This window comes from Hydra vulgaris, chromosome 08 (genome assembly GCF_038396675.1).
Source record: "Hydra vulgaris chromosome 08, alternate assembly HydraT2T_AEP".
Taxonomy (NCBI): Eukaryota; Metazoa; Cnidaria; class Hydrozoa; order Anthoathecata; family Hydridae; genus Hydra; species Hydra vulgaris.
Window position 1 is genome coordinate 66,132,501 of NC_088927.1, and position 12,500 is coordinate 66,145,000.

A 12,500-nucleotide genomic window follows, 5' to 3' on the forward strand; every position below is an offset into this window, starting at 1 on the left:
AGTTAAATCAAATTGATGTAGTAGTCTACAAATAACGTGTGCTGTTACTCAGCCAAGTCATAAATTAACAAAAACGCCCACAGCCTTGTTAACATATTATGGGTATTCTGGCAAAAAACGTTAACTCAAAAATCCCTGTTTAAAAAAATTAATCGTTCTAGTTTTCTTCCAATTTGAAACTTTTATAACCTCATTAAATTGCATTTAGTGTTGACATTCAAATACACCATAATGTAAAGTGTTTATTTAAGAAAATATTTAAAGCTTTTATTTTTTTTTCTTTTATTTCAAAGCTTGTAGCCTAAATAAAAACCACTATTTGGGACATTTCTAGTTATAAAAGTACATGCTTTTGTTTTTAAATGAGCAAAAAAAATAAAAAATTGGGAAGTTAAATTGAATGAAAAGATAAAAGGATTTTATGATTTTCACTCGACTAAATCGACTTTTAGTCAATTTGTAGAAAATCTATAGTTGATTAAATTAACTGCTTATTTTTTCTTAGTTGACTAATTTCAGTCCACTAGTCGACTTTCAGTTGATTTTGTCAAAGTTGATAACAACAATTTTTTTTGATAAATATTTTTTGACAGGCCTTGGTTTTTTTAATGGCATACGTTTTTTTCAATGCAGTTGCATTGAAAAAAACATATGCCATTAAGCATGTTTTTTTCAATGCAACTGCATTGAAAAAAACATTAGCATTAAGTTTATTGCACAAAATCTGTGTGAAAAAGAGTGATCAAACAGTTGCAAACATTAGTTGTTTAAAAGTTCAGATCCAAACTTCAAATTAAAAAATACTTTATATATTGAGTTTCAAAAGTTTTAAAACTATTGAAAAACATAAATTTATAATCTCATAAATTTAGAATCTTGATTGTTGCACAAAATGAATCAGCTGGATGCAAGCAACCTCTGGATGCCATATCAAATAAATAAAATCTTTTAAACTACAAATTGTTATCCTTTAAGTCTGCAATAACACAAATTTTAATCTTGATTTGAGACACCTGTGCTTTTATACTTGTACAGCTACTTGAATGTTCAAGAATGTTCTAGAAAGTTCTGACAATTTTTTGAAAGTTCTGGAAGTTTCATAAGCAGTCTAGAATGTTTAGGAGAATTGTAGAAACATCTGTACAACTCTAGCAGTTCAGGAATATTATAGGAGGAAGCTTGCTATTGAAAGGAAATCAAGAATTTTCTCGAAAACAAGCGATTTTCCAAATTTCCTTGTCCTAGTCACAGAAGCAAAGTTTTTCTGGGATAACAGCGATTTCCATTCTGTTCTAGACCTAACGGATTAGGAAAACACACTTTCAACCCAGGAAGAGAACAAAAGTGAAAATTTGATACATGGTGTTATATGCTGTCACCAATTTTTATTTTAGTTTCAAGAGGTTTATAGAAGTTTAATTGAGCATTTTCTTTAAAACAAATTTTAAATTGATTTCATATAATAACATATTATAAATGAAAAAAATATTTCAAGATAAATAAGCTTAAAAATTTAAAATCTAAAGAATAATGGATTAATGTGTTGTAAATAAAAATAGACTAATTTATTTGTAAAGCAATCTAGTTCAGAACTTTTAATAACAAAACGATTTTAAAAAAATACAAAAAGTATGTAACTTATTGTTTTATAAATATCAAATGTGAGACACTGTTATAAAACAAGTTCTAACCTTAACTTTTTGACCTGGGAAAATTCTTTGGTGGCCCATACAATAGGGATCCCTTAAATATAAGTATCAAAATCAGATTACAACGTGCAAGTTATTTACATTTTAGTTTTTATCCCAGTAAACACAAAGCATGTTTTAAATGTTTAATAAACATATTAGTATGCATTAAAACATGTTAAAAAAGTATTAAACACATCTTGTGTTTACTGGGATATTTTATTGATTACACAAACATGCAAAATGAAGGTTTATTTTGCTTTTTACTGTAGTAAAAATCTCCAATATACATCAATATAAACAAGGAAAGCGAAATAATATATTCTTGAAGTTATACAAGTAACAAACATAAAATATATTCACAAAAAAAACTATTTCTTTTACATGAAACAAATTCTAAAATAATTCATTCTTGAATCCCTTCTTTAAATGACTTTTCACTAGCAATGTTTACTATGAAGTCAAAGAGGCAACATTGCAACTTCTTACTGTATTCTGGATGATGATTGGGTCTTTTGAACCTTTGAAAATGTATACCAATGTACTTGCTCTTTGTGAGACTAATTTGAGTTCAGCTGTCTCATCTTGCGATTTTAGTGTTGATGGTTATCTTCCTTTAATTTGTAAAGACTCCAATAGTCATACGCTTGGCCTGGACATTTACATTTGTAAGAATTCACCCATTTGTCAGGAAACTATGTTATATCCACAATATTATATAAATATATCCACAGACTATTCTTTTATGTGCTTTTGTTTTCACCACTTCACTCTATCGCCTTTCTCTTTGCTCTATATTGCTCTCCTTCATCTCAAGATTGCACTCTTTTTAATGTTTTTTCTAATCATACTGACAAAGCCCTCTCTCTTTATCCATCAGCCAATATTGTTGTTGTCGGTGATTTTAATGCTCATCACACTGAATAGTTTGGCTATAGTATCAGTGACTCTGCAGGCACTTAAGCCCACAACTTTTATCTTTCTCAAATAGTAATAATCCCTAACTCAAATAGTCAACTCTCCAATTAGCTTTCCAGACAACCCAAATCATTTACCTTCTCTACTTGATTTACGCCTTGTTTCTGATCCTAGTCAGTGCTCAGTTTCTCCACATTCACCCTCAGGTGCTTCTGATTACAGTTTGATCTCTCTAAAACTAATATCTCATTCTTCTTCATCACCTGAATCCTCCTATTATTGTACCTCTTACAACTACCTTAAAGCTGACTGGGACTTTTTCTGTGATTTTCTTTGTGATAGCCCTTAGATAGAAATCTTTCGTCTTTCTGTTGACAAATGTGCTTCTTACATATCTTTGTGGATTCAGGCTGGCATGGAATCTTTTGTTCCTTCTTGACAATTCCAGGTCAAGTCTCACTCTTCTCCATGGTTTTTCTCACATTGTCCTACTGCGATTGCCAATCAAAACCATTGCTTCAATATCTATCAATTCTCCAGAAAACAGATGTCTGTTTATTACTGCTAGAAACCATTGTAAATAGGTTTTGTCCAACATCAAAGCTTTTTATTCTCAGGTCATGAAATCTCATATTTCATCACAAAAGTTAGGCTCTCATAACTTTTGAAGAAATAATAGTATCAATAGTAAGGGCAAATCTTTAATTCCACCTCTCTTGTATGGTTCAGACTTTGTCACCTCACCTAAAGACAAAGATGAATTGTTTGCTAATAACTTTTTATCAATATCTTCTCTTGATTCCACTAGTTGTGTTCTACCAGATATAGCCGTCAAGCAGGTTGATCCATTGCTTGACATTTGTATCACTCTAGCTCCTGTATCTAATGTGATTTCCTGCTTAGACTCTTAGACAGCTTGTGGCATTTTCCTAATCCAATCGCTAGTTATAGTTAGACAAATCCGATCTCCAGACTTTTTTTCAAAAATTCTGCAAAGTAATCATATTCGTCTAACTACAGTCCCATTTGTCTTTTTCCTATCATAAGCTAGGTTTTTGAATCTTTAATTAGCAAACACCTAACCTCTTATCTTTAATCTAATAACTTACTTTTTGATCATCAATATGAATTTCGATCTTCTTGTTCTACAGCTGATTTGCTAACAGTAATAACCAATAAGTTTTATCGTGCATTAGATAAAGGCAGAGAGGTTAAGGCCATTGCTCTAGACATTTCTGAAGCTTTTGATAAAGTTTGGCATGGTGGTCTTCTCTATAAGCTTTCTTTTTGCAGTGTATCTGGTAACATCTTAAAGATTATTCAATCCTTCCTTTCTAATCATGGTATAAAAGTTGTCCTTGATTGAGGGCACTCTTCTTCTTATTCTGTAACTTCAGGGGTTCCTCAAGGTTCAATCCTTGGCCCTATACTCTTTTTAATTTACATTAACAACCAGATATTCTCACATCTAAGGTGGCATTGTTTGCTGATGATACTATCATTTATTTTTGTCATGATAAGAAGCCAACACTCTCTTATTGCTTGGAGGGGGCATTTGAGCTTGAAAAGGATCTCACTTCTGCTAAAGCATGGAGCTCACAATGGCTGGTGAACTTCAATACAGATAAAACTGAATTTTTTTCAAACAATTGTTATTGCAATAATTTAGATCGTCCTATATTTATGAACAATAATGTACTTGATGAGTCATCTACTCTTCTTCTTCTAGGATTAACTGTTACTTCCAATCTTTCTTGAAAAACATATATCAAATCTGTTGCAAAGCATTAGCATTAGCTAAGGTTGCATCTCTTTATCGAGCTTGACACTTTCTTACTCCAGATCCTATTCTCTATCTCTATAAATCTCAAATCCGGCCTTGTATGGAATACTGTTGCCATATCTGGGGTGGATCTTATAATGATCTTCTAATGAATAATTTCTCTTTTAGATAAGGTGCAAAAATGCATTGTAAACATAGTTGGATCTACTCTTGCAGCTAACCTCCAACCATTATCACGTTGTCATAGTATTGCTCCTCTTTCTCTTTTCTACAAATACTATAATGGGCACTGCTCTAAAGAGCTAGTGTCTCTTGTGCCACATACTAAAATTCATTCTCGTGTTACTCGTCATTCAGGTAAGTCTCATCCTTTTTCTGTGACTGTTCCTAAGTGCTCTAAAAACTCTTATTTGTCTATTTTTTTTTCCTGAAACATCAGTTCTTTGGAATTCGCTTCCTTCATCTTGCTTTCCTGATTGATATAATTTTCAATCCTTTAAGTTGTCTGTCAATCGTTATCTGGCTCTACAATCTTCATCTTTTCTCTTCCTGTAACTTTCAACTTAATAAGTGGTTGCTTGCAGTCCTGTTGGAAGCAAAGATGTTTAAAAATAAAAAATCTGAAAGTTGTGATTCATTACTTCTGTTGCTTTTCTGAGTAAAGCCCAAGAGCTTGACCATGTTTGTTAATGAAATCATTTATATGAAAAAATACTGTATGGACAGGGTTAGGGTGAGGCTTAGGGTTAGGGTTGCAGATACATTTTACAATGCCAGATAAGACACTCTGAATGCATCAATTATTTGTGGAGAGTTTGGATCAAAGTTGCATCCAAAACAGCCAGACATTACCACATTGAATTTTCAAAAAGTATCAATTTATGGGATGATAACAATTAATTGTAAAATATCAATATTTTGTAGCAGCTTTCTGGACTCATTTCCTGCAAAATCTCTATTATGTTAAGGTTATTGTTTAATGTGTAATGCATTAGTCGAAAAAGTTGTTTCAAGTTTTTCCTCAAGCAACTCTTTGGACTGATGTTAAAGTAGCACAGCAAATGATGTTTAAAAACTCCAATTAGGAGATGCAGTTCCATGAGAGAAAGGAACCTCAAAACTAATGTGTCTTCAGGTAGTTAAAGTTTTGGAGAAAGAACATATTTGTTGCTGTCCTAAGCTTTTCTGTTTTTGGAACCTGCGTTTGTTGTCTTTTGTTAGCTTTTGTTTGCTTTTCTGATATTGGAAGTGCACATCCCTGCACACAAGATGCAGGGATGTGCACTTGACTTGTAAGGCAATTGCCAATAAATAAACTGCCAATAAATGAAGAACACTCTGAGCATCATTTTTCTTCTGATGAAGAAGGTGTTCTAGCTGCTGAACTTTGTGCAACTTTAATTTTCATTTTTCATTGTTTCTTAGTTTTCCAATTGCACAGATCAAGTAGTTAAGGTGAGTGTCTCGAGTTTCTGGTCAAAGTTTTATTGTCTCACTTATATAATGATGGGACTTTTCAAACAAGAATGACATTTTTTTAAAATTCCAAATGGAAACTTGTCATCATTAAAGTCGATTTTCTCTTTTAGTATAATCTGACATCTTACTTTTAGAGATAAGGTTAACTGTTGTTGACATTAATTAAAACAAAGAAAACAAAAATTTTTCCTGCATTCTTGGTGGTTTTTAGCAGTTTTTGGCATTTCCAGTGAAATTAGATGCTCGTATTTGGTAAAGTAAAAATATTGTGCATTTTCCCAGAATTCAAAAATAGAAATTTTTTCAAAAGTAATTTATTTCATTATTAAATATGCTTCATATTAATTTAAATAGTTTTTCCAAAATAATCATAATTTAGGGCTGTAGAAATGAAAAGCACTAGAAGTGTTTAAAACATCTATAATAAGTTTTAATATGTATTATTATGTTTATTAAACATTTAAAATACAAAAATTCAAATGAAAAAAATTTACATTCTAATTTGATTTCAATACTTATATCTAAGTGATCCCCATAGTGTGGGGTATCATTCCACCAAAGGGTTTTACCAGCTCAGAGAGTAAAGGTTAGAACCTGTTTTACTTCACTGTGGAGAGAATCTGCAATAAATATTGTCTTAATAAACAGACACAAGTATCTTCCTCCCAATCTTCTTTTCAAAGGACTGCATATATAACCAGCTGCTGAAAAAGCTTGCTTTATCTCTACGTTTGTTGGCAATAATCATCAAGAAACATTTTACTTAGAAGCTTGCTTTTTACTTTGTTACTTTAATTGGCAGATATATTTTCTTCACATTTTCTGTGTAGTTTTTATTCTCTTTTTGTATTTTATTTTTTATCTTTTCTTTGAGCAATGGAATTATAAAAATAAGTCAGAAGTAGGAGAATGCCAGTTTTTTTTTTTTTTTTTTTTTTTTAATTTTAAACTGCCTCTTACGGTGCCTTGGGAGATAAATTTTAAAAAAATGTTTAAATAAAATTTTGCAAGTTCATTTTACTATTTTCAGTAAAGTAATTCGCCTGCATTTCCTATTTAATACGAAAAAGAACAACCCAAAAGTGTAGATATTAGATGGACTTGTAAAAATCAGGTCAACTTTAAACTAGAGCTTCTCTAAAACCTTAACAGCTTTTTATTTCAAACTTTTTTTATATAAAAAATGTGTACAATAATTATTATTTCAATCTAATTTCTTAGGGGCTTGTAAAGTTACTTTGCAAGAGATTTAATTTTTGAGCAGGTTGATACCGAGATTCTTTTACTTTATTGGTTACATTATTTCACTTTTTCTAGAAGTCTTTTTTTTATTTTTTTGCCACTTCGCATATTTTACAAAGAATTCCTTTAACCATTGCCCAAAAACCTTTAGTTTTTAACTCTTCTGGATAATTTGGAGGATTCGCATTTTTTGAAACACTTGCAACATTATCTTTGCGCCACTGTAAAAACTTCTTAGAAGAGTAAGAAGCAGCTAAATGGGGCCATAAGATATTTGTGCTTTTTTATAAATAGCAAGAGTCTTTTTTGGAGGCATTCTCTGTTGTATAGCAGTCAAGGTCTTCTTAATGATGATACTCAAGGGTTGCATATTACAGTTGCATGTTGCTTTCCACACTAGGAATTTGGATGCAATTTTTTCTTGTCAAATGTATATATATATTGACCATCAATAGGTTTATCTTTGTTCTCAGTAAAATTGTTGACCGGGTAATTGTGAAAAATTTGCAATATGTTTTATTGTCTTCAGTTATGTACATACTTTCATCTGCCATTATTTTTACCAACTTCTTTTGCGTCAAATTCCTTTAATTTCATTTTTCTTATGAAATGCTTTAATTTCAGGATTTTAAGTACTTTTTTGATATAAGCACATGAAGTTTTGAATTTTTTTTCTAGATCTCTCTGTGACTGGTATGGATTTCCTGCTATTGAGTTGAGAATCAACTTTACCTTTGTAAATTTAAAGAAAGTTTTCTTTCTATTACTTTCAAGATTTCCTTTCGAAGCTTTGAGTATTTATGTATTTACCATAAATTTTGGTACATTTGTATGTTTAGCAATCATGCAATTTAAAGTTGATGAATTTTTGCAAAAAAGCTTCACAACTTTTTTATGCATCTCAATTTGTTTGTAGGACTTTTTACAATTATTGATTTGTCAACAAAAGTTTACAAATCAATTAATTGCAAAAATAAGATAAGGAAGTAATATTTAATTAAAAAAAAGATAGAAATAAAAAAGTTTTTAGAGAAACCTTTATATATAGTATATTTATAGTTTCAGAGAAATATATATCACATTTATAGTTTTTGAGAAATCTTAATTTAAAGTTGACCAGATTTTTCTGTGTCCACCTTATATAGACCCTTATCACTTGCAATACAATATTTTACCAAATCCACATCATACAAAACCAAGGTCATCTCAAAAATGTGAAGTATAATGAAAATTGCAGTGAAATGTTATTAGATAAATAAAATCACTAAGAGAAAGTTTCAAAGGATGCAAGAGGCATTTTACAAACAACTTGCAACAAATGGCAAATGCATAATTGACTCAAATAAAATGCTTTAAAAATAAAACTAGGGAGTTACATAGTTTATGAAGAAAAAAAAAATTTAGGAGTATAATTACTAGTACCACTCAGTGCATAATGTACACTCAATAATATCCTCTAAAATATCCACTTAAATGCCACAACTAAAGAAAGTAGAGTTTTTTACATGCTAGTCAATACAAAAGCAAACAAAAAATTAAAAAAAATTAGCTATACATGCACTAAGATGATAAATCATCGAAAAATCTAATTGTCTAATCATTTTTTTAAAGTATTCAAAAAACGATTAGACATGTATATTAAAAGGGAACATTAAGTCACCGGCTGATATAAAGTGTGCTTATTACAAACTCTCTTTTAATATTATAAATAATAAAATTATTGTATATATTATTTTAATTGTTATTTTATTATATTTCAGCAATAAATAGTTTAAATAATAATTATTTTTATTATTAAACTAGGTTTATTTAAGTAACAAACCTTTGAACATTAAAGAATTGATAAGTGGTACAAATTTAAATGATACACAAAGTGTTGCTCATCTTGTTCAAGCAGTTAGTTCTACCGCAAACAAAATGTCAGCAAATTATTCAATAAACCCACCACTGTTTATAAATAATTACACTGGTATGGCTGAAAATATTTTAAATCAAGAACAAAAGATATCTCAAATGCAGGATGTATAATTTTTTAATATTTTTTTATTTTCTGTATTTCAATTTTAAATATTTTAATATTTATTTGTAATGTTATATCTATGCTACTGAAAATTTTTAATTTTTTACTTGACATTTCAACCCTCGGAATTAGGGTTAGCATTTGGCAATGCTGACTTAACTACCATCCTAAAAGTGTTTGAGGTTGGCAAAATATTGCTGACATCGTTTCTAGGTTTTATGGTAAGACCTGGGTTTCAAATTTTCTTTTGCTGACGTCTAAAAGATTGATGTTGGCAAATTATTGCCGATCTTATTCTTCCTAATTCCGAGGGTTGACATTATATTTTATTTTATAATATTTTCGAATATTTTAAACTCATAATTTCTACTTTTGATTATTTACTTAATGCTTTATACTCTCAACAATTTTTAATTAATACTTTTTTACTTTTAACTTTATACTGTACTTGTGTTTAAGTTGTAAAATTTTTAAATGTATCGCAAACTTTTTTATTCCCACTTAAAATATACTTTCTCCACTTAAAATATTACTCTGCCAATACAAGTTTTCTAGCTAAAATGTGACTATAACAATACAACTTTTTGATCCAACTTATGAACACAATCAAAGTAGAAAATACTTAAGTATCAAACGACACTAAAATGTCTGGGTAACAACTTCATTCTTCCTTAACAATAAAAACAAACAAAAAATTATGTATATGATATTATATGTGAATCTTTTTGAATCAAAAGCTTTAAAACATTTATAAAATATTGATTAATTATTTTCCTGGTTAATTATTTGATATAAAGTTATTTGTTTGATATAAAGTTTTCTTAATTCAAAGGTAATTTTTAAATATATTCTACAACTCATAAACCATACATATCATATTCATTAACTCATATCATATATATTTCTCTTTGTTTTTATTATTCTCTGTCTTCTAAAGACTGCACTCGTTTCAATGTTATTTCTGGTCAAATTTACTAAGTCTTTTCTCTTCATCTTTCTGCTAACAATGTTGCTAAATGTTCATCACACTGAATGGTTTGGCTTTAGTACCCCTGATCATGTTAGCACTAAAACTAAAAACTTTTGACTTGCCTCATATTTTGCCAGGATAATTGACTTGTAACTGTTGTTTTCATTGAACTTGAATCACTTACTATCTTGATTTAATTTGCCTCTAAGAGATGTTTATACTCTATTATAATTTTTCCTTGTTCTTCTATAAGTGATTCAGATTGTGATCTCACTAGTTCTTTTTTTTCATTATTAGATTTACTTGAACAACTTCTTAACTTATATAATTGTACTACTTATAAATATTTACCATTGTATGTCTCATATATATTGTATAATATATACATATACGTATATATATATACATATATATATATATATGTATATATATATATATATATTAGGGTGATCCAAAAAAACTTTTTTTTACTTTTTGTTATTCCTAAGGTCTAAATGTGTTCATTTATGAAAGAAAACATTGTACCAAAAAAATCAGCCAAATCGGTTAATATTAAGAGGTCGCGCTGGGGCGATCTTTATACCCCTCTAAAATTGGATTTTTCAAAAGTTCAGTAAAATATTGACCTTCGTTTTCTGTACACATTTCGGTTATTTACCGTTCGATTTTAATAAAATAAAAATGAAAATAGAGCTCTTATTACCCATAATAATTTTTATTAAACAACATTAAACAACAACAGCTGCTCATTGTCGCCTGATTTATTTAGCACTCAATGTTGATTTTTTTGCATCTGGTAAGACAGCCCTGTTTTCTGCAACTAAATTTAGCACATACTTTTGCTGCTCTTCATCTTTTGTTAAGACAGCATTAAAGTCTTGTACTAACTTCACCCCTCTTTCGGCGCAATCATTAACAACTTTAAGAGACTTCACTACTTCTTTAGAGTCGGCATACGACTCATTGTTTTTCCAGTTTGAAGGATCTTCTTCAAGACAGGAAATGTCAATATTTAAGAAATTAAAAAATAAAAGTGATTTACACGTTACAAAGTCCTCAAGGGATTTACTCATTACATTTGTAATATCTGCTAATTTCTTTGATGGCCTATTATTGTCTACGCATTGACGCTGAAGGGCAGTTATCATTTTTCTTTTAACTTCAATCTCTACATCATCACTAAAAAAGGCCAAAGATATAAGTTCTTCACTTAAATACCATAGATGCCGCTTCATTGCCTTGGTTGCAGCGGTCGCTATATTTTCATTCATTTCACGATATTCCTCAACATTTTTTAGAAAATCTAAATCATTAAATGGGACCGAGGCACTGAGTGGTGCAGTAAACCACTGTCGAACATATATTAACGCAGCAAACATGCTAATATCTCTTACTGCGTTTAATTCATATTGCACCATTTTAAACTGATCTCTAAATAACCATATTTTATTTGAATAATTAAGTTTTGCCATCCACCGAGCATGATGGAAGGCTCCAGGTGCTTTAAATCTTATTCCACTAGGAGGTTGCTCTCCTAAATATATTAGACATAATTCAAGAAGTTCTTTATAATCATCTCGTGGTTGTGAGTCTTGCAAACATTTTTTTAAGAAATTAATTATAGACGATTTTTTTTCAATCGAGACGTTTGAAAGATATCTTTCAGCTTCTTAATCTTGCACTGTTGGGCTAAAATCATCTTTCTTGATATTCTTCCAGGCTTGTTTAAATTGTTTGAAAATAGCAACATCTGGTCCGGACGTGGTTGGAAAATAAATTTTAAACACAGATCCTGCAACAATTTCAGTAATGTGTTGACGACAAGCTAAATTCAATAATTCTTTTCCTAATTTTTCTTCAAGTAAATTACAAGCACCTTTCTCAGATCCTGTATTGCTAGCTGTGGTATCAAACGACATGCCACAGAGATTATTAATAAGATTCGAAGCGTCCCATTAATGGAGGGAGGCTACAACTGCAGTAGCAATGGCTTCTCCTTTTGAATCAGAAAGTTTTGGCACTCCCAGAAGTTTTTCAACACCACGCCCTGTTACTAAAACTGACAAACGCTCAACATTTCCACTTCCATCGATGTCTGCCATCATTTTGCCATCCCAATGAACTACGAGAGGTACATCCGGTTTGAAATTTTCTTTCGTTTTATTGTAATGAGTTTCACGATAATCAGTTCTTGCCCTATGAAAAGTAGTAACAGATATAGAGAACTCTTCAATGGGAGCTCCTAAACTTTGCATTGTAGCTGCTATAGTTCGCATTGCCACACGATTGCTTACTTTTCCTCTATCTAAGGAAGCGACAACTTCAGGGATAATAATTTTTTTTATTGAACGCTTCCTTTTCAGACCGCTTTCTGCAACATCATCTTTTCCTTTCAAAACT

The 12,500-nt window shown here is 30.3% G+C and overlaps 1 protein-coding gene across 7 annotated transcripts in view; it reads left to right on the top strand.

Moving 5' to 3' along the window:
- Positions 1-12,500, top strand: part of LOC105848477 (uncharacterized) — a 190,151-nt gene that overhangs the window by 96,014 nt on the left and 81,637 nt on the right. For all 7 annotated transcript variants that reach the window (XM_065804192.1, XM_065804194.1, XM_065804191.1 and 4 more), the window contains one exon: positions 8,914-9,132. In XM_065804192.1, coding sequence (XP_065660264.1) covers positions 8,914-9,132 — 219 coding nt within the window. The remainder of the gene's footprint in view (positions 1-8,913; positions 9,133-12,500) is intronic.